Source organism: Candoia aspera, chromosome 3 (genome assembly GCF_035149785.1).
Source record: "Candoia aspera isolate rCanAsp1 chromosome 3, rCanAsp1.hap2, whole genome shotgun sequence".
NCBI classification, from domain to species: Eukaryota; Metazoa; Chordata; class Lepidosauria; order Squamata; family Boidae; genus Candoia; species Candoia aspera.
This window is the reverse complement of record NC_086155.1, coordinates 12,090,116-12,115,846: the sequence shown is the minus strand read 5'-3', so window position 1 is coordinate 12,115,846 and position 25,731 is coordinate 12,090,116. Positions and strand designations below refer to the sequence as shown.

The window sequence follows — 25,731 nt, the reverse complement described above, 5'->3', positions numbered from 1 at the left end:
ATTATTATCCAGCCTCCAATTGGACCCATTCAGTGAAGAGGAAAGCGTCAGCTCTCTGGGTCATTGATTCAACTTTCAAATTGCTTTTCCCATCAGGAAATGTCAGCCCTTCAAGGTAGATCAGACTAGGAATCCAATCCCATGTAGGTCAGCACTACTTCGTAAAGCTATAGTAACAAAACTTTGCAAGTCTGAATGTGCTTCCCCCCTCCTTCCCTTTGTGAGAAGTAGAGAGGGTCTTGTCTGAGACGCTTTCTCAGGTTACAGTTCTGCCCCAGACTCAGGTTTCTTTCATCTGACCGTTGTTCTTGGTAGCGGCCCTCCTTCTTGTCCCTCAAAGCCATTCCCTCTGCATCAAGGTTTTTTTTTTTTTTTTACATTCATTGGAATCTATCTTGCTGTACCTTAAGATTATTATTCTATGTCCTGCACTCTGAGCACAGTTTTTGTCTTTTCCATATGGACATACTTTCAAATATTTGACGAGTAGTATCATTCCCAAGGGACGCAGTGGCATTGTAGGTTAAACCGCTGAGCTGCTGCTTGCCAATCGGAAGGTTGGCAGTTTGAATCCGCGTGACGGGGTGAGCTCCCGTTGCTAGTCCCAGCTCCTGCCAACCTAGCAGTTTGAAAACATGCCAATGTGAATAGATTAACAGGTACCGCTTCGGCGGGCAGGTAACGGCGTTCCGTGTAGTCATGCCGGCCACATGACCATGGAAGTGTCTACGGACAAATGCCGGCTCTTCGGCTTTGAAACGGAGATGAGCACCGCCCCCTAGAGTCGGACACGACTGGACTTAATGTCAAGGGAAACCTTTACCTTTACTTTAGTATCATTCCCGCTCATTGTTTTTTATTCCTAGGATGAAACTTTCTAAATTCCTTCAGTTTCTTTTCACCAGATTTCATTTCTAGTCTCCTGATCATCCTCATTTCCTTTCTTGGAACCTGTTCTAATTTGTCTGAATTCTTCTTAAATTGTAGTGTTCAGGACATGACACTACAGGGCCTTGAGGTGAATTTTGACAAATACAATAATAATTGGAATTATGATGTCCAATGACTTGGAAACTATACCTCTAATGGATATAGGCTAAAATTGCATATTTTGTTTCCTCAGTGAAGAACTTTTACATTATATTTTACATGGATTTGCTCTCTATTTAATTTCATACTCTACTTTCAGCACATTTCTTCTAACTTAGCAAAATTGTTTTGCATTTTATTTCTTCTGGGGTGTTAACCACCCTGTCCAATTCTGTGCCATCTGCAGATTTGTTAAACGTTTCTTCTATCTCCACATCAAAGTTATTAATATAAATATTCAGGGCCCAAGACTGAACCTTGCAGCATCCCACCCTCTCTCCAACTGAATGAGGAACTATTCATGAGCTTTCTTTGAGTAAATGTTTTCCAGATAGTTATGTGCCCTTTTAATTGTTTTGCCATCCACCCCACATTTAAGTAGCTTTCTAACCAGAATGTGGCTGCAATCTTGACTGTGGTGGAGAAGGAAGAGATACCTTCTGAACTCTTGTATTTCACATGTCAGATATTGTGGCCTATTTCAGGAAAAGCTATTTTAAACATTACAAACTTTGAACAACATGTAACACTCCTCACCGTTGTGAAATCTAAGAAGGATTAACCCTGGGAATCCCTGTAGTGTTGGTTAGACTGGGAAATCATCACCATCAGTACCACCATAACATCAACAATAACAATAACAATAACAAATCACTTCCGGAACACAGCAAAGAAGCTGCATGGAATGTGGGTACCAGTGGTTGCACTCAACAGCATCTTTACGTTTTACAGTCTTTTATAAAATAAATGGTAAATTTATTTGGGAACCCAGGTGCCACTATGAATATTAAGTATCATAATATTATCCACAAACAATAAGATTTACCAATCCAGGTATTCAGTAACAGAGAAATCCAGGAGAAGCTTCTGCAAGAGCAGCTCTTATTGAATCAAACTCTTCAAGTTTTCACCCAAGTCCTAAAGTCTTGAAATCTGTTCCATCAAAATTTATCTCGTTAATTTCCAAGACGGAACTGTTTATATTTAATTATTTGTGTCTTTTAACTATTAAATGTAAGAGAAATGGAAATAATTGCAAACAGTAGAATGATAAAGAAGATTTAAAAACAGGTGGGACATGTTTTGGAAACTTTAGGATTTCAGCTAAAAAGCTCCACAGTTAAATGAGAGAAGGACTTGATTTCTCCTGGGTTCCTTTGCTTTTATGCAGAGAGAAATGGTTAGATGTTGCTAAAATGGTTTCAGAATCTTTATTTCAAGTGATGCAATTTTGAAATACAGGCAAGAAAAAGAAACACTACCTCTGAATAGACCTTGTTCAATGCCATTGTAGCAGAGTGAATGGACACTTGCTGGATTTGCAGGAAGCCCCCAGTTCTTCACCTACTGCAGAAATCTCAAAAGCTCATGAAGACCCACTGGTGCTTGGATAAGGATGTTGAAATACCACAAAATATTTCTATTCTCCATTGAGATTTTGCAAGATTTTGGTGATCTGATCTCAGATCTGGCAAGACTTGAATGATACCTTTCCAGATTTGCATGAGCTTTTGGCCATCTGGCGCAAGCTCTTGGGAAAAAGAGTACAGGAACCTTATGTGATTTCATGATCTTGTGAGACTTTGGCTATATTTCTTTCAGGAGGAACCCAGACAATCCTGTGAAATTGGGTGGTGATGCAGTGGGCCAGAAGTCTGCAGACGTCTTGTGTATATATAGTAAATTAATGCATCATATTGTTTAATCAAGTTTATAGCTGAGGCATGTTATTAATATTAGAATGCATATTTATATCTAAGTAGGTAGAGATATAGTTATTACATCCCCTCCACCTGTCTTGAAAGGTTTGAGGCAGGAATAGACTTCAGAGCAGGGAAGAAGGAGGGGACACACTTCAAATATCTGTAGATGCACTTTGTTTACTAATGTCAGGATTAGGACTTTGGCTTACATCCTTATCAGGATCAGTGGGATAAATTCCTTCTATTTGCCCCCTTGTTGTTGTTTATTCGTTCAGTCGCTTCCAACTCTTCGTGACTTCATGGACCAGCCCACGCCAGAGCTTCCTGTTGGTCGTCAACACCCCCAGCTCCCCCAGGGACGAGTCCGTCACCTCTAGAATATCATCCATCCACCTTGCCCTTGGTCGGCCCCTCTTCCTTTTGTCCTCCACTCTCCCTAGCATCAGGATCTTCTCCAAGGTGTCCTGTCTTCTCATTATGTGGCCAAAGTATTTCAGTTTGGCCTTTAATATCATTCCCTCAAGTGAGCAGTCTGGCTTGATTTCCTGGAGGATGGACTGGTTTGATCTTCTTGCAGTCCAAGGCACTCTGAGAATTCTCCTCCAACACCACAGTTCAAAAGCATCGATCTTCCTTCGCTCAGCCTTCCTTATGGTCCAGCTCTCGCAGCCATATGTTACTACAGGGAACACCATTGCTTTAACTATGCGAACCTTTGTTGTCAGTGTGATGTCTCTGATCTTAACTATTTTATCGAGATTGGTCATTGCTTTTCTCCCAAGGATTAAGCGTCTTCTGATTTCCTGACTGCAGTCAGCATCTGCAGTAATCTTTGCACCTAGAAATAAAGTCTTTCACTGCTTCTACATTTTCTCCCTCTATTTGTCAGTTATCAATCAAGCTGGTTGCCATCATCTTGGTTTTTTTGAGGTTTAGCTGCAAGCCAGCTTTTGCACTTTCTTCTTTCACCTTTATCATAAGGCTCCTCAGTTCCTCTTCGCTTTCAGCCATCAAAGTGGTATCATCTGCATATCTGAGATTGTTAATGTTTCTTCCAGCGATTTTAACTCCAGCCTTGGATTCTTCAAGCCCAGCTTGTCGCATGATGTGTTCTGCGTACAAGTTGAATAGGTAGGGTGAGAGTATACAGCCCTGCCGTACTCCTTTCCCAATCTTAAACTTGCCCCCTACGTTTTTCATTTAGTTTCAGGAAAGGGAATTCCTTTGTAAATTCTTTCAAAAGAGAAGAGAATTCTGGAGAAAGTCTCAGGGGTAGAGTGTTGTGATTTTTCACTTAGGTAATGGCCAAGGAACTTATACGAATCTTGTTTTTGTCTGGAGAATCATCTTTTTGCTGGGAGTCTGCAATCTCCCTGGCTTATACTTCCATTAAAACTCAAAAGAAGGATATTTATGGGATACTCTTCCCCTAGTAACATCTTCAGCAAACTGTGATGATGTCAAACAGGAGTGTCCATAGAAGGGGGTCAAAGTTCAGACAGGCATTTGCCTGGGTTGGTCTGAGAATACCTGCCCTGGGCAGTGGGTTGGGCTAGAAAAGATGTGTGGACTTCAACTCCCAGAATTCACCAGCCAGCATGAAGTCCACACATCTTATCGTTGCCAAGGTTGAGAAACACTGAACTGGAAGACCTCTAAGATCCCTTCCAACTCTATGATTATAAAGAAGTCAACATGGCTTTGAATGTGTGGTCATGGCCACCGTCTTGAATTTCTTGACTTCCCCCTGGTGAACATTTCAGTGCCAAAACAATGACATGCATAAGATGATGTCATAATACAAATGCTACCGTATGGACTTGCATCCTGACACAAGCAAGTAAGTTGCAGGATTTGCCTGATAACAGACTCATGCACTTGTCATCATTTGCCCTTCCCTTGCCTTCTGATACCAAATGCAAAACAGTAGTTTAGAAAGAGGGATGGATATGAAATTAAGGAACTGTCATTCCTGAGCTGAAATCAAATGCATTTATTTTCAGAACCAGAATTTTGCTGAAAGCAATTTCAGCAAAGATCAATTCTTGCGTGACTCTCAAGCTCTTATTCAATAGTTTAATTCTGAGAGGAAAAAAAGGTTACATGGGAAGTTAAAAAAAATCTCAACCATATATTACAAATAATTCACAGTATAGGACTAGCACACTCCTTCTGTACAGTGTATAGTAGACTTAGACAACACTGTCTTTTGCACATGTGGACATTATCTGAAAAGTTGAGACCATATTATGAGTAATCTCACAAAGGAACCAATACAGTGGGTCAGTTTGCTAATTTTCACAAAATGCTACAGAAAATGTTGGTAGTCATAAAACATCCATTTATCAGAAGTCTTTCTACCACTCTTTCTAACTCCAGTTTTTCTTGGTCCTTTTGTGAGACAAATGGGTACACTTCCAAATAAAGCAATGTTATATTCCATTTGTTTTCTAAGAATGCCCACCATGGAGGCTTTGTGGAGGCAGTGGCAGTCCTGGATTATCTGGTGCAGAACCCTCATGGGGAATTACCTCTAGGTTTGGTTAGGGGATGCGGTAGTGCTGCAGGTTAAACCGCTGAGCTGCTGAGTTTGCCGATCGGAAGGTCAGCGGTTCAAATCCGTGTGACGGGGTGAGCTCCTGTTGCTAGTCCCAGCTCCTGCCAACCTAGCGGTTCGAAAACATGCAAATGTGAGTAGATTAATAGGTACCGCTTCGGCGGGCAGGTAACGGCATTCCGTTTAGTCATGCCGGCCACATGACCACGGAAGTGTCTACGGACAAACACCGGTTCTTCGGCTTTGAAATGGAGATGAGCACCGCCCCCTACAGTCGTACACGACTGGACTTAATGTCAAGGGAAACCTTTACCTTTACCTTTTGGTTAGTATATTTAGTGACAGGAAGGGTGGAGAGGTGTTAAATCCAGAGGAACAACTGCAAGGTAATTGCCTTGTTAGACATTTTAGATTTCACCTCAAGGAATTAAGACTGCATAGAAGTCATCAAGACATCAGTTATGGAGCTTCCCTCTGGTTAAATAATAGAACTGGATTGTAAATGTTGGCACATTCTTCAAATGATTCAGAGTTCGCAAGTCTTAAACATTTAATATGAAAGTGAGAAAGATCCATTCATTTCATGGGAACATATTGTACTGATGTGGTCAGCCTTGATCTCCTCTCTTCTGCCTTCCCTACGTCATAAAATTTGTTCTCAAAAAACTCCCAGCACAGATTTGGGGGAGCGGGGGGAGAGGTATACAAAGGAGGTTTAAAAATGGAGAAAGAAATCTGAGTCCCTCCACCCACCCACACTTGAGTCTGTAGTATCATTAAATGGGCAGGATTAGATATACTGAAGCATATTGTTAAAGGTTTTGGACGAGTTCAGCTTGACTGATGGTACCTCTGTGGAAAGATGTAATTTGGTTGGCAACAGTACAGAACTGGCTTTCACTGTCTTCTTCTGGGACTTCTTTTCACTTCCCAGTCTAGCCTACTGTCTTGGAATTCCCTCTTGGTCTTTCAGCTAACTTCTCACTGAGCCTGATTCTGCTTAGCTACTGAACCCAAACTGTTGCTGTTGAAACATGTATTTTCCATGCCAAGATGGGAATTTACACACATTTCCACAATCAGGATGGCAAGAAATACCGTATATTACTTTTTACTGAGGTTAAGATTACTGTGGATATGTCCTCTGAAGATCTAACACAGAGAACAGAACCATCTGAATAAAATTAGAGAACAAAGTACAGAAGTGTATCAGGACCAAAACAATTGACTGTCACACTCTGGAAGTGAGAACAAAAGTCATACATCAGGGCTGAAGTCAATATTGAGGTTAAAGATAAATTCTAAGTCTATTAAAGTTTTAACGTAAGAATCCTACAGTGGCTATTTTCCCCATTTGTCTTCAAAGTGGCACATTTCTCCTTGATGTAAGTAATGGGACCCACAATAAAATAATGTGGTAAATCGTGATGTTTGACAGTTTACTTCTTCAGACTCTTAACACTGGATGCTCTCGCTGCGGCCTTTGAATAGTACATGATTCTGAGGTGTAATTTCCCATAACTGCAAGCTCTGTGTATGCCAGCATCCATTAATCACTGGGAAGTACTGTATGTTGACGTATATTATAATAACAGCATTTGAAAGGAAGCAGAGAATTATCTTTTTGAACATGGATCCCCTCTGCCAGTCTGATTCATTCCCCAAATTCTCTTGACTGCAAATGTCATCCAGTCCTTTAAAATAAATAGCTATGTAAAATGGTACAGGATGTGTCAGCCTAGACCAGTGTTTCTCAACCGTGGCACCTTTAAGATGTGTGGACTTCAATACCCAGAATTCCCCAGACAGGCTGGCTGGGGAATTCTGGGTATTGAAGTCCACACATCTTAAAAGTGCCGAAGTTGTGAAACACCAGCCTAGACTATTTTACTTTCTAGGGCTGGGAGGAGGGGGAAAATTTTCTCAGGAGGTCTGAAAATTTTACTATCAGTTTCCTAAGTCCATGCCTTCTGAACAATCACCTCAGAAGGTCCTCAGAGGGATGTTACCGTGACTGGTGGAGAGACACTATCTTCAGAAGACTTTTCTATCTCAAGCGTATTTGGTTGCTCTGAATTCCCCAGGTTAATAACCTCTTGGGAGTGAATATGGAGTTCCCTAAAGTTTTCTTGGATACACATGCTTTACCCTACCTGATTTTGTAGCTCTAGTAACACTAAGATAATACATCTGCATAGCTAAATGTTCATGACTCACAATTAGGAGTATGTGTCTTATTTAATAAAACACCCTGCCTCTGTGTTGCTTTGATCTCTACCATGCCAGGTGTGCGATAGGACATTTGCCGTGGGGTTTTTCTTCTGCTCTATTTAGCAATTTCCTTGAAGCTGAAGGTACATAAGCCTCTCATATTCCTTCTGAGAGCAAAATAAAATCTATTTTACTCCAAATGTTGTGTATTTCCCTCTTGAATCCCAAACAAGACAGCAGTACAAGTGGCCAGATCATGCTGCCAGGGCAGGCGAGTGTTATAGCCATCTTACAATGACTGATGTTGCCCAAGACACACTAAACCTTCAACTCAAGTTAACAAAATGCCATTGCTGTGTTTGCCTCAATCGTTGTGCCCAAACAGATAAACTGTATTATCGCTTAATGCGATGGCCTGATTCATGCAACATACTAAGACAATAGCTGGCTTTCTACGACATGCTGCATCATTAACTATCCGGTCCCATTTTAGCCTAGTCTGCTGGGTTGTATGAACGTATATCACATCAGTGTGAGGTCCGTCCCTGAGGACATATATAGGGTAATACATCTTAGGTGTCATGGAATGCTGCTGCTTTCTATCCACTTGGGGCATTCAAGTTCTTCTGTAGTTATATCTATCCAGCCAGGCTTGCAGCCATCTACTAAGGAGCGAGAGGAGAACATCTATAGGGAATGAGATTGGCTCTTGAGAGAGAACTTTGGGGACAGCTATATCAAGGAGCCGTTTCTTTAGTTTCCAGTCTTATGTCATTTGAAAAATTAGACTAGCATCCTACCCCCTACTACATGCCCTCCTTTTTAACTACTACAGTTGCAGAATGCTGCTTGACAATTCTGGATGTTGCAATTTCACATTTAGTATAGCTCCAACACATTTGGAAGACAATGATTCACAATGGCTCGTCCTACTAAATGAAGTCTAGCTGAAGTCTATTACTTAATTAAGTACTACCAAGTTGTAATACTTTCTTACCATGCCCCAGGTATTTGCTATGATTCAGGAACAATTTCTAATTATGCCTAATTATATTGAGACTCTTTTCCAAAGGGATTGATTTTGGAATGACTTAATCACGCAAGTAACTACATTCCTTTCATTCTATTGTTCCCCACACCCATGATCTTTGCTTGAACTTGTAACTTTTTCTTGTTCTCCAAGAGGTAGAACAGGTACAACACCACTCAATACCACTTGAAGAAGACTATCAGGATCTTATCAGTGTTGTGGGACTTTGCCATCACCTTTTTTGCCAACCTCAACTATTTGACATCACCTAAAATGGAGAACACATGGCTAAGCATGGAATAACCTTTCTCTTCTGGTTGCTGCTTCTGATTATGAGCCTGTAACAGGTGAAGTCCTTTTCCATGTCCACTGACTTCTCTAAAGGAGTTCCATACATTGGTTGCTGGAATGTCTGTGTTGGTCTGGTCTGGTTAGGAAAGCTGGCATAGCTTATGCAATCAATGGAATTGTAAGGTGGCATGCCTCATGAAAAAAAAATGAAAGCCTTCATTGAATCAAGCTCAACTCTTTGTGATATAGTGAATATATGGACCATGTAGTTTGCTCAGCAGCAATATAGAAGTTGTTTACCAATGCCATCTTCCTTCCTTCCTTCCTTCCTTCCTTTCATTCATTCATGACTGCTCAAGTCTGGCCTACAGCCCTGGAATCAGAATAAAATGATATGTATATTCAATAAGTACAAGGTAGCAACAGGTAGATAAGTTTTTTTTTGAGGATCATCCATTGGTAGGTGGGGAATCTGTAACATAATTCTAACAAAGCTAATGAAAGTTACTTGAATTTGGCTAATCTGGGATCAGCAGATTGAATTTAAACTGAATTTGGGGCATCTCTCAATTTGTGCATTGGGTATTATGTACTCTGACAAACTCAAAAATCTCTTTGTATTTTAAACAATTATGTAATGATATTTTACTTGTTAAAACAGAAAGGTAAAATAAAAACCAGGCAATTTTGCCACCCAAGAGATGTGGGAATAAGAAAGTAGCTTCATTTGGAATAGATGTTTTCCCTTTCACTTACAGTGATCATAATCTACTTATTGATGCAACCTAAATGTTTAAGAGATGTGATTAAGATAGAATCTCTGGGTACACTGAAATGGAGAGCCTCTGGCACTAAAAGCCAATGATGTATAATTTATGTTGCCTTTATGGTTTTCTGTGTTGAACACAAAGACAGAAATAGAAATGGGAAACTGGGAATATTACAACATTGTTTCCCCAAAACTGGGATATGATATCATGAGAACTCCCCAAGAACATTTGCATGTGAGACAGGGAGATTTCATAACAAATGCAATATTGTCTGGAATCACTCTAATTTATATGTGGGGTGTTTGTTTAATCAACAGTATCTTTTCCTGTCTAAGGGTGACCTCTTGTGGTTATGTTGTTGTTCTAATTTTCAGTCACTCATTGAGATACCTCAAAGGTTAAACCAGTGTTTTTCAACCTTGGCAACTTTAAGATGTGTGGACTTCAACTCTCAGAATTCCCCAGCCAGCAAACCTTTTGTCACTTGGTGTGAAGAGCCAGTTCCTCTTTGCCTTCCTATTCCAGGGGCACAACCTTATTGAACCAGATCTTGAATCCTGCTTGAGCAGTGAAGATGGGGAAATATCCTGCACCAGACCTGAAGGAATAAAGAGTTCTGCTCTTCTATATGAGGAAATGACTGTGTGGTCTCTTCTCCTGTCCCAATTATACTATCTGGCATTTGTCACTTAAAACAACCATCTCAGACTACCTAATAATAAACTGCTCCTGACTTTTAAAAGATGTTGAATTGTTCTTTATTTTACTTTAATCATTGATATTCCAGCCATCGGACAAAGAATGCTTTCAGAAGACATTAAAACCACATTAGACATTTAAAGGACAGCAGCAGCAACGTCCACTATCTCCTCCACCACAACAAAGTAGAATTTCAAAAAGTTCTAGAGGACAAAGTCTATTGAGAAGACCATAGACAGCCAAGAAAACAAACCAATCAACCCAGGGTTCTCACAAGAGGCACAAATGACCAGGCTCAAATTATCCTACTTCAGACACATTATGTAAAGACCCAGCTCTCTGGAAAAGGCTCTAATGCTGGGAAAGGTGGAAGGAAGGAGAAGAAGAGGATGATCAGCAGCAAGGTAGATGGACTCAGTTACAGCAGTGATGAGTACACCATGAAAGACCTGAAAGAACATGTTAGGGACAGATCATCATGGAGGAAATCTATGTGGTCACTAAGAGTTGACAATGATTTGCTGGCATATAATCAATCAATCGATTAAATTCAAACAGATACACATTAGGTGTTGCATCTCTTTCTCGGAGATGGTCTGAGGTGGATTGCTTGAGAGAAAGACATTCAGAGCAGCTCTTTGGCTTTGAACAGTGGTTCTCCAACCTTTTTGGATTGGTGGGCACATTTGGAGTTCTCAGAGCCTGTTCTAAGCCTTCTCACAAAATGGCTGCCACGGCAAGCATGGGAATCCCGAGTACTCATTGACCTCATAGTGAGGCTACTCCCTACCTCTCCACCACTTCTGGTGGTCCAGGATCACCTACTTCTTCCTCCACATGTAGGAATTGTTGAAATTGGCTCCTGGGTTACAGCCCTTGTTCCTTTTATTTTCCAGGATGGCCTCCCCAGGGGACACTTGGGGCACTGGCTCAGTCTTGGAAATAATGATTAGGGCTATACAAAGCAGCTCTTTTCCACCTCAAGGCATGGCGTCTGTCTAGACCTTTGGGTGCTCTGAACTGAAGTCCTGCCTCCACTTGGAAAATCAAGCCTTTAACTGATGTCCCAGATCAGGCTTGGTTAGTTTAACCCAGGCAGAAAGGGCCTTCTATGCATGCATTCTGATCTGTTGTTCCCATGAGAAGTGCTGCTTTGATCCAGGGTATGAATTCAACTGACTCTTCTCTGAAACCATGGGCCCTTTTGAAGCTCTATTCAGCTCTATTAAAAATTATGCTAGTGGCTGTTTTTGTTGGTTCATTTGCTTTGTAGCCTGCTATCTTCCCATTTTTAAAAAGTTTAAATGACTTGGTGGGGAATAGAACATGGTGGGCACCATGGAAGATGAACATCATAGAGCATCAAGTTGCATGAAAGCCAATTCTTTTTATACGAATTTTATTAAGCTTAAGCAAAGATCAAAGCTGCAGAAAAACAAAAAACTACAAAGGAAAAAAAACTAAAAAAGTGTAGAAACACAAGAGAAAAAATTCAAAACTACAAAAAGAGGTGACTTCTGACTTTTAACAGCAAGGATTTTAACACCAATTTTCCATATTTATTTATTTATCCCGCCTTTATTATTTTTTATAAATAACTCAAGGCAGCGGACATACCTAATACTCCTTCCTCCTTTTCCCTACAACAACAACCCTGTGAGGTTTGCTGGGCTGAGAGAGAGTGACTGGCCCAAGGTGACCCAGCTGGCTTTCTGGCCTAAGGCAGGACTAGAACTCACAGCCTCCTGGTTTCTAGCCCGTTGCCTTAACCACTAGTCCAAACTGGCTCTCTTACTCTATATTAAACCCTACATTAAGCTCTATATTAAACTCTTACTCTATATTAAGTCCAAATCACATTATAATAATATTATTATTAAACTCTATATTAAACCCAAATCACATTATTTCTATAAATCATTCCATTGGCACATTGTAAAGATCAGTAAATACAGCTGCTCCCTCCCCTTATATTAAAAGAATATATGCATATGTATATGTATATGTATACACACACATACCTCCTAATCAACTTCCCCTCCCCAAAGATAACATTTATTTCATTATTCCCTTCCTACTACTATTCTATACATTCCTGTCTACTATAATAAAGATCAAACTAAAAAACATATAAATTGTCCACCATTCTACTTGATGATACAACAGTTTTAATAATCTTAATCATATTAAACTCAAAACCAGACATTTATTATTTTTATTATACCTTAATAATTTTAATCCAAATAGTTAAAGATAAATGAAATCAGCCAAACCCTAAAAGCAATCCAGATAAATATTCTTAAACCCTTATCCCACTTCAAAATAAACCAGAACACCCCACAATGCACACAGAGCTTTTTTCTTAAAAATAACCGAACAGCCCAACTGCCCCCTTCAAAAACTCTGACTTCTCTTCATGAGACCTCCCATACATAATAACCCCTTCTTTTCCATGGCATTCCACCAGAAAATCAATTTCACTTATGGCTTGCAACTTGATCTCTCCCTTGAATTTCTTCAACCCGACTATCCGATCATCATCCAGTATTTCAACAGAAGTCCTGATCTCACTCTTAGAAGAGACATTTCTGTTGCTATTAAATTCCTCAGTTTCTTCCATGACATCCCCAGCCTGATGACATATTTTAGACCTCATATTTTCCACAATGTCCTGAATGCCTTGCATAAAAACTTGGTAGGAATCAGAAAGAATCTGAATCTGAATCTGATTAACCAGAAAAAGTTGAAGATATGAAAGAATCCTGAAATGTGTTTACATAAGCGAAAGTGAGATATGCAGACAGTTCCCCAGGGAAAGTAGAAGCAGAAACCTGGAAGTTCAAAACAGCTGATTCAACATGTAGGAAAATGCTGATATCTTCAAATTTAGTACAAAAATAATAACAGGGAGACAACTATTTACTCTCAATCCTCCTTAATATTTGGAGGGAAAACAAAGTCCAAAACTTAAAAAGGATTTTAAAAAAAAATTAATCCCCAAAATAACGATAAGCACCAAGAGAACCCACTTCTCCTTGCTGTAGAAGGCCTCTCTTGGGGTATGCATATAAATTGGGTGTTTTAGAAATGGGGTGGCCGGTCTTAATGTTCCTTTAAGAGTACAGCGCGGCTTGGAAATGGTGATGTCCCAGCCTCCCGGCTGCTCTTACCAGTCGAACACAAATGCTGTTTGTGATCTTCTGGCTGCAAGCAGCCATCCAGAGGATAGATGGGGTGATTCCAGATGTTTTCCTTCTTCCGGAAAAACATGCCTGGGCTTCAGGAAAAACCTGCCTGAGCCTGGAAAAACTGCTGCATTGTCAGTTCTGTCCAGTAAGCCCACGGACACAGCTGTGCAGTCCGCCATATCCCCATTGGAAGTTCCTGAAAGCCAATTCTTGAGCAACCACACAGCAGACCCAACATTTTATTTACTGTAGTCTGTGCTGAGATATAATGAACATTGCTTAGTTCAGTAAAAAAAGATTTTGTTGTTGTTGTTAATTTTATTATTTATTTAACAACTGTATGCAGCTATCCAATTTGAACTCTGACTCTGGCTGGCTTACAAGAACCACACACACTCACAAAAATTTAAAACCCACAAACAATTCCATGAAAATGAAAACAACCATTAACAGCTGATGAAGACCTCAAAATTATTGACTTCCTTTGGATGGGACCCCCTTCATCCTGGCCCCAATGCCTGAGGAAAATGTTAGAACATGGTTCACTGTTGAATCTTAACTATGACATTTAAACACACAATTGTTGTTTATTCATTTAGTTGCTTCCGACTCTTCGTGACTTCATGGACCAGCCCACGCCAGAGCTTCCTGTCAGTCATCAACGCCCCCAGCTCCCCCAGGGACGAGTCTGTCACCTCTAGAATATCATCCATCCATCTTGCCCTTGGTCGGCCCCTCTTCCTTTTGCCCTCCACTCTCCCTAGCATCAGCATCTTCTCCAGGCTGTCCTGTCTTCTCATTATGTGGCCAAAGTATTTCAGTCTTGCCTTTAATATCATTCCCTCAAGTGAGCAATCTGGCTTGATTTCCTGGAGGATGGACTGGTTTGATCTTCTTGCAGTCCAAGGCACTCTGAGAATTTTCCTCCAACACCACAGTTCAAAAGCATCGATCTTCCTTCTCTCAGCCTTCCTTATGGTCCAGCTCTCGCAGCCATATGTTACTACAGGGAACACCATTGCTTTAACTATGCGGGCCTTTGTTGTCAGTGTGATTTCTCTGCTCTCTTCTCCCAAGGATTAAGCGTCTTCTGATTTCCTGACTGCAGTCAGCATCTGCAGTAATCTTTGCACCTAGGAACACAAAGTCTTTCACTGCTTCTACATTTTCTCCCTCTATTTGCCAGTTATCAATCAAGCTGGTTGCCATAATCTTGGTTTTTTTGAGGTTTAGCTGCAAGCCAGCTTTTGCACTTTCTTCTTTCACCTTCATCATAAGGCTCCTCAGTTCCTCTTCGCTTTCAGCCATCAAAGTGGTATCATCTGCATATCTGAGATTGTTAATGTTTCTTCCAGCGATTTTAACTCCAGCCTTGGATTCCTCAAGCCCAGCATGTCACATGATGTGTTCTGCGTACAGGTTGAATAGGTAGGGTGAGAGTATACAGCCCTGCCGTACTCCTTTCCCAATCTTAAACAGTCTGTTGTTCCATGGTCTGTTCTTACTGTTGCTACTTGGTCGTTATACAGATTCTTCAGGAGGCATACAAGATGATTGGTATCCCCATACCACTAAGAACTTGCCACAATTTGTTATGGTCCACACAGTCAAAGGCTTTAGAATAGTCAATAAAACAGAAATAGATGTTTTTCTGAAACTCCCTGGCTTTTTCCATTATCCAGTGGATATTGGCAATTTGGTCCCTAGTTCCTCTGCCTTTTCTAAACCCAGCTTGTACGTCTGGCAATTCTCGCTCCATGAATTGCTGGAGTCTACCTTGCAGGATCTTGAGCATTACCTTACTGGCATGTGAAATGAGTGCCACTGTTCAATAGTTTGAACATTCTTTAGTGTTTCCCTTTTTTAGTATGGGGATATAAGTTGATTTTTTCCAGTCTGATGGCCATTCTTGTGTTTTCCAAATTTGCTGGGATATAGCATGCATTACCTTGACAGCATCATCTTGCAAGATTTTGAACAGTTCAGCTGGGATGCCATCATCTCCTGCTGCCTTGTTATCAGTGATGCTTCTTAAGGCCCATTCAACCTCACTCTTCAGGATGTATGGCTCTAGCTCACTGACCACACCGTCAAAGCTATCCCCGATATTGTTATCCTTCCTATATCGGTCTTCTGTATATTCTTGCCACCTTTTCTTGATCTCTTCTTCTTCTGTTAGGTCCTTGCCATCTTTGTTTTTGATCATGCCCATTTTTGCCTGGAATTTACCTCCGATGTTTCTAATTTTCTGGAAGAGGTCTCTTGTCCTTCCTATCTATTGTCTTCTTCCACTTCTGTGCATTGCTTGTTTAAAAATAATTCCTTATCTCTTCTGGCTAACCTCTGGAATTTTGCATTTAATTGGGCATATCTCCCCCTATCACTGTTGCCTTTTGCTTTCCTTCTTTCTTGGGCTACTTCTAGTGTCTCAGCAGACAGCCACTTTGCCTTCTTGGTTTTCTCTTTCTTTGGGATGTATTTTGTTGCCGCCTCCTGAACAACGTTGCGAACTTCTGTCCATAGTTCTTCTGGGACCCTATCTACTAAGTCCAGTCCCTTAAATCTATTCTTCACCTCCACTGCATATTCCTTAGGAATATTAGTGAGCTCATATCTAGCTGATAGGTGGGTCTTCCCTAATCTCTTTAGTCTGATCCTAAATTGTGCAAGAAGAAGTTCGTGATCTGAACTACAGTCAGCTCCAGGTCTTGTTTTTACCGACTGTACAGATGTCCGCCACCTTTGGCTGCAAAGGATGTAGTCAATCTGATTTTGGTGTTGTCCATCTGGTGAAGTCCATGTATAAAGTCATCTCTTAGGTTGTTGGAAGAGAGTGTTTGTTATGCAGAGTAAGTTGTCTTGGCAAAATTCCATCAGCCTATGTCCTGCTTTGTTTGTTCTCCCAGGCCATGCTTACCTGTAATTCCAGGTGTCATTTGACTGCCCACCTTAGCATTCCAGTCTCCTGTGATGAAAATAACATCTCTATTAGGCGTGTTGTCCAGTAGGTGCTGCAGATCCTCATAGAACTGCTCTACTTCAGCTTCTTCAGCATCTGTGGTTGGGGCGTATATTTGGATCACTGTGATGTTAGATGGCTTGCCCTGAATTCGAATTGAGATCATTCTATTGTTTTTTGGATTGTATCCAAGCACTGCTTTAGCTACTTTACTATTAATTATGAAGGCTACTCCATTTCTTCTCTGGTCCTCTTGTTCACAGTAGTAGATCTGGTGGTCATTTGATGTGAAGTGGCCCATTCCAGTCCATTTCAGTTCACTGACGCCCAAAATGTCTATCTTGAATCTTGACATCTCACCAATAACCACATCCAATTTGCCCTGGCTCATAGATCTTACATTCCAGGTTCCAATGGTGTGTTGATCCTTAGAACATCGGATTCGCCGTTCACCACCAGCACCGTTGGCCGCTAGCCATCCTTTCGGCTTTGAGCTAGCTGCGTCATCACGTCTGGGGCTAGTTGAACTCATCCTCTGTTCCTCCCCAGTAGCATTTTGACCATCTTCCGACCTGGGGGTCTCATCTTCCGATGGTATACTGACATACCTCTGGTTGTACTGATCCATTTAGTTTTCACGGCAAGAATACTGAGGTGGGTTGCCATTACCTTCCCCAGGGATCGCATTTAGTCTGACCTCTCTGTCATGACCTTCCCGTCTTGGGTGGCCCTTCACGGTTTAGCTCATGGCATCATTGAGGTGCTCAAGCTCCAGCACCACGACAAGGTAACGATCCTTTGCTGAAGAAACTCACAATACTAACAGTTTTAAAAAGAGATATATATCTTTCTGGAGGAAAATTCCTAATCAAAGCCTGCAACTGGATTTCTCCTGGGTGGAACTATGTGGGACAGATGGTAAGGTGTAGTACATTTAGTTTAACTGCTTTTATGATCTATTCACAATATAATATAAACCTGTAAAGCCAGCCATATGTCCCACAGCGATTCACTCAGTTAAAAAGGGTCTTTTGAAAGGGTCTTTCATCTCTCATGCTATCAGCTGAAAGGGATGCTTTGTGAGCTGAATTTAAAGATACATGAAACACAGACTACTTGGGGTGTCATTCATAATTTTGAGGGCCTCCTAATGGTTCCTTATCACACTAGAAGGAGTTTCACGTTAGGTTCTACAAGTTTTTGTTCTGAATAAAGTTTCTCCTTAAGATTTTTATGAATGACTTAGACCAGGACTGAGGAATACATTTACAGTGGAGGATTCTTGCTTCGTTTAATTGCATATTTTTTCCTTGTTTTGAGGAGTGTTGAGGACGTAGCCATGATGCTATGATGCAACTGGAAGAATGAGAGTAATTATCGTCCTTTTCCCCCCCCCCCCCCATTGTGTGTGTGTGTGTATATGTGTGTGTATTTAAAACAAAAAACACTGGGTTAAGTCAACAAAATCTTTGCATATTATTTCCATTTGATTTTTAAGAAGGAAAAAATGGACCATCATAATTTGATGACCACTTGCTAAATTTCAGGGGTGAATTTTTGGGTAAGTGACATAAAACTAGGAGGGATGCTAACCATTCAGAAGGAATTAGACATGAATTTGATCAAATGGAGAACACGATCAAAAGTAGAACAATGAAAATCAACAGAGACAAATATTCTGTATTCAGGAAAAAATAAAATTGTAACATAAAATACAGTTATACTTAACAACTACCCTATTTGAAAAAAAGATCTTATGATCCTCTGGCAAGGCTCAACTAAATTTGATTGGACTAGATGTGAAAGGAAACTAGAGGTTTACAGGATTGATGATTTGGTTGAATGTTAGGAGAACTATTGTGATGACTGAAGTCAAACTTTTTCTAGGGAGGGGGTGGACTTTTCAGCTATGTGCAAAGAGTTTTGCAGCGCTGAATTGTCTTCATCATAGATGGTCCAGAAGTTACCCTTCATTTTTTATTTTTTTCATTTATTTATTTAACAGCATTTGTAACCCACCCCAGGCCCTAAGGATTCTGGACAGTGCACAAGAATATGAAAGTCGAACATACAAAACCAGGAACAAAAGCAATGAAGCATATATTCATATAATCGTATGTTCTGTGTTTTAAAAAGGCCTTTCCCAACCTGGTAGTTCTGAAGTATAATAGGCTACAGGTCCCACCATTTGTTTAGTTGTCTATCTGAAGGTTAGGGGATTTATTCTCCAACACATTTGGAAGATGCTAGGGTGGGGTAGATTTAAAAATATGTCCTGAGGAAAATGTGTCTGTGGTCACTAAGAGTTGACAATGACTTGATGGCACATAATCAATAATAATAATGGAAGAACCTTCCCACAATCAGCAAAGCATGAAATCGTTGAATGGTAGAGTTACTAGATCATCTAGTTCAACCCTTTGCAATGTGCAGGAAAACCAATTCAACCATGCTCAAGATGTGGCTGTCCTCCTTCTTTTTAAATACCTTAATAGCAGTATTGTTTGCTTGTACTGTACCGTACTGATGTTATTGTTATTGTTGTTACCATTTTGGCAATCTTCCTCCTAATGATTTTCCCTTTTCAAGTGAAAAATGAAAATCAAGCAGCACAGAAGATTGGTCAGTGATCACACACAGCTTGCTGAGTCATCCAAATGAGAGGCTTTAAAATTTTGCTGATTTACAGAAAACAGCCAACTTGGTATGATTCATGCCTCGCTTTGATTTACAAGGAAACTGTCTCCAATTGCAAACGTGCTTTTTCCTGTCTTTCATAATTCTCCCCCTTGTTTTCAAAGCAGATTGCTTATACTTTGTGAAGATGGTATTTGAACATCCATTCGTTCTGCTCCGCTGCTGTATCCAGGTCACTGAAAAACAAAGACTCAATTTTCCACCCTTGCTTTAATTAGTATGTGGACAGACATAAATAGCGCATAACATGAACCAGAATGAATTAAGCTAGAATGCCAGCCTTTAAGCTAAGCTATTTCTATTAAAAGTTGTTGTTTTCTTTAGCCTGGTATTTTTATTCTGTTGGCATTTTGGTAGATGCATGTGTGTTTTACAGCTGCTGTCTGGTATCACAGGAAAATGCAGCCTGTGGTCCTCCAAATATTACTGAATTGCAACCTCTGGGCAGGATGGTCAGTGGTTAGAGATGCTGGAAGTTTTAGTTCAGCAACATCTGGAAAGTTGCAAGCTTCTTCTCTCTTGGGTAGCTCTGAGTGTAAACATCGATACTCGAATCTTGTGACAGAGCACAACCAAAACACATGCTGTACCATAGCATTTGATTTCAGGGGCATCCAGGGGGAGGTGGGAGGTGGACATGTCAAAATCTGCGACATGGTGAGCATGGTGTCATGATCAATGCCCTGCCCCTTATGCATATACAAAAGGAGAAGGTCAACACCATACTTGTCATCTTGTAGATTTGGACATACACACCCCTGTTTGAATCTGGCCCTAGTTGTAACTGCTCCCAGATATTCCTTTAATTAAACTGATTGGACTGGGGGAGGAAATTAAGCTTTCACATGCTGGCTGACTTTATGACATAAATGAAGCAAGCCTCAGAACTGGTGCTATTTGTTGATTCAGGTCTGGCATCTCAAGAGGGCTTCCTTGTGAGATTTGTGGCACTTAGACAAGACAGTAAACCTTCTCTGTGGTGGCTCCCATACCATGGAACATACTTCCTTGGAAGGCTTGAGTAGTGCCCCTCTTCCCACATTCCAGAAGATTATTAAAACTTCCTTACTTCTTTTAATTCCATTTGATTGGCCACTTGTGTATGTCCTTCTCTGCATATTTTGGGCTAGATTATATTGGGGGTTTGCAGGCATTATTTTTGTCTTGCCGTTTCACTTCTTTGCATACCACCCTGTCTAACGATTGAAGTGGTTAACCCATTTTCCAAAAAACATCCGTCAAAGAAGTCATTCTTTTTGTTTGTTCTTTGTAGTGTGTTATTCTGTCATGAATAAAAGCATACTAAACAATCTTGCAAGAAGTCTCTAATATATGTCAATTCAATGCAATACTTTCTCCTTATCCTGGTGCAGATGGGAAGAAGAGACAGTGGTCCTCTTCAAAGCTTCTCTTTTGTGGTCTTCACTGATCTGGTAGTTTCCAGGTGCCTTCAGCCATGACTCCTATCATTGCTTAGCAATGCCCAGGAATGATAGAAGCTGTAATCTGATGCATTTAGAGCTCGCCAAATTGGGGAAGATTGGTTTAGTCAAAGAGCTGCTTTGAATTAAGGTGCCCAGTCTTTTAGCTAATAGTAGAGTTGGACATGACTCTGGAGGGGAAACCTTTACCCTTTTAAATAAGTAGCTCAGCCTTTTATCCCAGGGTCTAAGAAGAGGCAGAAGCACAAGGAGAAATGCCAGAGGTCGGAATGGCACGGTGGTGTCTCGGTGTGAGAGAGGGTGGGGCACAGCCATTTCAAAGACATACTATTCACACAGTCTTCTCTGAGATGAAGAAAGGGCTGTTTAGGTGATCTGAGATCTCCTTGTTCTCACCTTCCTTCAGCTTTCCTCCTTTCCTCTCTTTCCCTCATTTCTGGGAATGGCCGTGTTCACACAACAGGCGGAACTCGGTGGTTGAGCCCATTTTCCGGGTTCGCATGGAGCCATAAACTAACCTGACATACTACACTGCTACAACCTTAAGGAGGCTTAATCTAGCCGAATTTACCAGGTTGTGCAAACGCAGCAGCAGCTGCTAGAACTTTACCGGACCTGATTTCAGGGGGTTGTGTGAACAGTTTCCGAGGCTCCCGGAACGCCTGTGCGGGGTCCTCTGTCTGGCCTCCGGGAGCGCCATCACCCTCCGGCCCCTCCCTCCTTGCCGGGGAAATGAAGAGGACTCCCTTCACACACACACACACACACACACACACACACACACACGAGCGCGCGCGCATTCACACTCGCACTCTGGCTGCCTCCCTCCTCCTCTTTGTGCACTGCAGGTAAGCTCCGGGTCCTCCTCCTCCTCTCTCCCCCTCCCCGTGATGTCACACCTACTCTCGCAGGGCATGATGGGAGAATCCCACTGCTTCCCAAGAGATGCGCTAAGAAGAGCGAAAGAATAAGGCGATTCGGAGCCGAGGCAGGGCTCCCTGCTTCCTCTTCGGCTGCCTCCCCCTCCCTCCTCGCTGTCTTTCTCCTCCGCTCCGCGGGAGCCATGGGGGGGAGAAAGGAGCTCAGCGCCTAGGGGGGGCTCTTCTCAGCCTTCTTCCCCCGCCTCCCTTCCCCTCACCTGCTTCCCACCAAGGACTCACTGCCCCTTATGGAGACTCCCGGGAAGAAACTTCTTCAGCGCGCTGAGCAGCAGTAGGAGCCGGGAGGGCGCCGGGGCAGGAGCCCCCCCCCCCGCGTTGCTGGATGGTGCCAGCCGACTGTCGGGCAGGGCGCTGGCAGGAGGGGCTACGCCGCGATGCTGCCGCTGCTGGGGCTCCCGGGCTGAAAACGGGGCCCCTCTGCACCGCAGGCCCCCCTCCCGCCTGGTGACCTTGGATTTCATGAAGGCTCCCCCTTCCCGCGGCCTCTGAAGTCTGCTTCCTCCCGCCCCTCCCTCACCCCACCCCCCATGGCTGCCTCAGAAGAAGGGACCGGCTGCTTGTTCCCCAGAGGTAGGTCCCAGAGCGACCCCAGCATCCTCGCTGACGCGGCCGGCACCGGAGGCCAAGCGCGCCCAGGTAAAGCCCGGGCTCTTCCCGGCGCCGAGGAGGGGTGCGGGGCAGGGACTGGGGCGGGCGTGCGGGAGGGCGAAGGGAGTGGTCGTGGGGGCTCCGGGAGACGGGGGGGGCGGCGTGGGAGTGGACCTTGCTCGTGTCTGTCAATCCGGCAGCGGGAGCCTGTCAGAAGAAAAGTGAGAGCATATTCGCTGCAGCAGCTCCGGGGGTAAAACGGTGCAGTGACTGAACTGTAAATAAGATTACATTCGAGGAAGGGGGCTCTTGCCTGGTGCTTCCGAGAGCGGAAAGGTCGCCAGGAAGCCGTGGGGGCCCTGGAGGAGGGCGAGAGAGGGGGAAAACGGCTAGAACCGGCTGGGGATTTCAGTCATCCTCCACTGGGCCAAGTGCTACATTATCTTTGTCTCGGTTGTCCTCAGGACACCCACTCGTGCAGGCTTGGTTGTGAAACAGGAGAAAGGGACTCACCCAAGGAAGCCCAAGGAAGGGGAGTTTTTGACAGCTGGCCAGATTTCATCCTCTTGCTGAACTGAACCAATAACCGGATTTTCCTTCCTTCCTTCCTTCCTTCCTTCCTTCCTTCCTTCCTTCCTTCCTTCCTTCCTTCCTTCCTTCCTTCCTTCCTTCCTTCCTTCCTTCCTTCCTTCCCCATGCTGCTAATTCACAAGAGGCAATTTTAGGCTTTTCCTGGTGGCCAGATCCCGCCGATCTAGCTTGATTTAGAAAATGCCAGTCAATGGTACAGCATTTGTTCAGCCCACACCCCCATTTCTTGCCTATGCCAACCTTTCACAAGGATGTCCAGGGCAAAATGGCAAGAGCTGCTTCATTCGGGAAAGCGGGCTCAGCTCCCCCACCCTCCCCAGCCTGCTCTGTTGCCTTCGGAACCGAAGCTTAATCACCATATTTAAAAATAAGGCAGCCTGAATAGGATTCCTGAATTGTAAGGAAAACGGACCACAGCTGGGGAGACAGGCAGACATGGGTGGCTGGCTTAAATCTCTTAGCTGAATATCGCATATTGCGACTCACCTAGGCAAACAACGAATGCCTCGATTTAAGCCAGGGCATTCTTGATTTACGGTGCGGCAGAAAGGGAGGGAGAAGAGGTCAAATAAAGCAGAAGGGGATAAGCTATTGGCATGAGGTTTCCATGGAGACAGAGGAAGCAGAATCATAATTAAGTCACAATTTCCACTCTATCATCCATCCCAGTGGCGGTGGGGGGGGGGGGGACGACCCTACGTAGCAAGAAAGTGTAATCTTGAACAGAAAACAGTAAGTGCTTAAAGAACCAGGGAATGGGCTTTACGTCTCCAAACCCTATTTTCTATTTGCAAGTCAGCGAGAATAATTATTTCACCCGTGGCCAGCCTTTCTCCTCTTTTTGAACTATCAACTTGCTGCCTTTGAAAGACAAAAATTGCCCCAAGGATGACTCACCCCTTTAGCAAAGGAGCAGCATGCCTGAACAGGGCGAGAAGCAATCCCAGCTGGTTCGGGTCAGAGTACCATTTCTTCGGATCCAGGCGATTTATTATTTATTTGAGTGGCAAAACTGGCTCGCATGGCAGGAAAATGTGAGAGGCAATCAGCTAGAAGGAAAGATTGGAAACCAACAGTGTGTCGGGTTTGACCTTTGTGTGGAGTTCTTGACTCAGGATCTTGGTTAAATGTAACAGAGGCAAAGGCTGGGTCAGTTTTAGCATTGATGGCACTGGAAAAAAAATATTTGACCAGGGGAAGTAGAATAACTAACCTGCATATAAAATTTCCACCTCCCCCTCCATAAACAAGTGTATAATGCTTTGAACCCCAAATGTTGTAGTCGGATTATATTCTGTGTTGCACTCCTAACTCCCACCATGTAGTTTCCATTTTAATTTTTGGGGTCTAATGGCTTCTCTCTCTCTCTCTCTTTCATAGATGGTTAATATCAAATTCTGGCTGTTTAGATTGATTGCAAGATTTATTTGCTATTTATGTATAGCGGTATGGAGTAATGGCTTAGAGGGGAAAAATAAAACTACAAATAACTTCTGTTTTGTTTTACATTTTCAATAGCCTACCCTAGATTTTCTTTATGCATGCTCTCCATTTCCTTTCCAGGCCAGCATTTCAACTCCAGTCTGTACCCCCTTCTCTATATTGAAATCTGAGCCCAAAAACCTGTTCAATGTCTGATTTGAACCAGTGGAACACTAGTTCCCTTTGTATTCCTGACAGTCTTCATGTCGGAGGGTTGTTGTTGTTGTTATTGTTATTATTATTATTATTATTTTGGTTCTCCATTCTGTCCTTTCCATAGCATTCCTTGCCAGGAGATGCAAACATGTTAATAATGAATACTGACAGCTTTTAAGATTCATTTTCACAATCAAATAATTTATGATCCTTGTTGCTATGGTTTTTTTTTTTAAAGAGAGACTAATGAAAGCAGCTTATGAATCTTTCTTGCCCAGCCATGCTGGTATCCCTAGTCATGGAAACAAAGAATGCCACTAACCAAATATATTAAGTTTTGCTGTAAAGGGCAATAGGCAATATGTGGATAAGAGGAATCTTCTTGGCATGCGTCCACATTGCAAGACAGCAGAAAGGCAGCAACTAAACTTCAGTTCTGTTTACTTTCCCCCAGTTCGTAGGTTAAGAAAAACAAGGCTGGCAGGTTTGCAAACAGAATATCCAAGCTGTAGTGATACTTGCAGTGAATTGCACTGCTACTTCGGAAAACATATTGTCCACCTAGGGGTAAAAATAAAAACAAGGATCACCTTATGGTGAGTTTGCCCCATTAAAAAAGAATGCAGGAAATTCAGCCCTTTGAGGTGGCTTGGTTTAAAGATTTTTTTTCCCCCTTGCCAGAAACATAATGGCATGGGTGTTTTATGGCTGGAGATGTGAAAGGGGGAAAAAAACATTTTAATTTTCTCCAAGAAAGGCTATGTTTTGCACACAAAAAATTACAATAACTTGAGTTCTTTATCCTTTTTAAAAGGAATGAACGATGGAATTTGGAAGTCCATAGTGGAGCAAGCAAAGCAATACATTATTTCATAATATACTGTAGCTTCTCCAATTTGTTTCCCAAAGTGCTTCACTTTCTCAAAGCTACCAACCAACAATGGGGAATTATGATGTGCCACATACTGCTATGGTGCCAGTTTGGGGAAGGTTAACCATAAGATAAACAGAATAAAATGTGATATATACCTATTTCAGAACTTCTAGGTAATAAAACATATATAAAATCAAGCAGTTTAGTATGCAATAGTAATAAATGCTCATCTGTTTATCACTATCTATCATGTCCTTTTCTCCATAACCAATGTAATATCCTTCTGTTTCTTGTATCATAGTCTCCCATAAAGATTCAGTGGGCTTTACTCCATAGTGATTTGATAGTGTTTTGAAGCTTAAAGCAATGTTTCCATTCCCATTTATTCTAGTATAATTTCAGTAAAGTCCCACTGAAGGTAATGAATGCACTCAATCAAATACTGGCATTGTGAATGCTGAAT

The 25,731-nt window shown here is 42.1% G+C and overlaps 2 protein-coding genes across 2 annotated transcripts in view; both read left to right on the top strand.

The window, feature by feature from the left end:
• Positions 1–25,731, top strand: part of TUBB1 (tubulin beta 1 class VI) — a 481,315-nt gene that overhangs the window by 369,525 nt on the left and 86,059 nt on the right. The gene's annotated exons all lie outside the window — the stretch shown is intronic.
• Positions 21,911–25,731, top strand: part of PHACTR3 (phosphatase and actin regulator 3) — a 258,190-nt gene continuing 254,369 nt past the window's right edge. Inside the window, exon 1 of the mRNA XM_063296998.1 lies at positions 21,911–22,213. Coding sequence (XP_063153068.1) covers positions 22,105–22,213 — 109 coding nt within the window. The 5' untranslated portion in view covers positions 21,911–22,104. The remainder of the gene's footprint in view (positions 22,214–25,731) is intronic.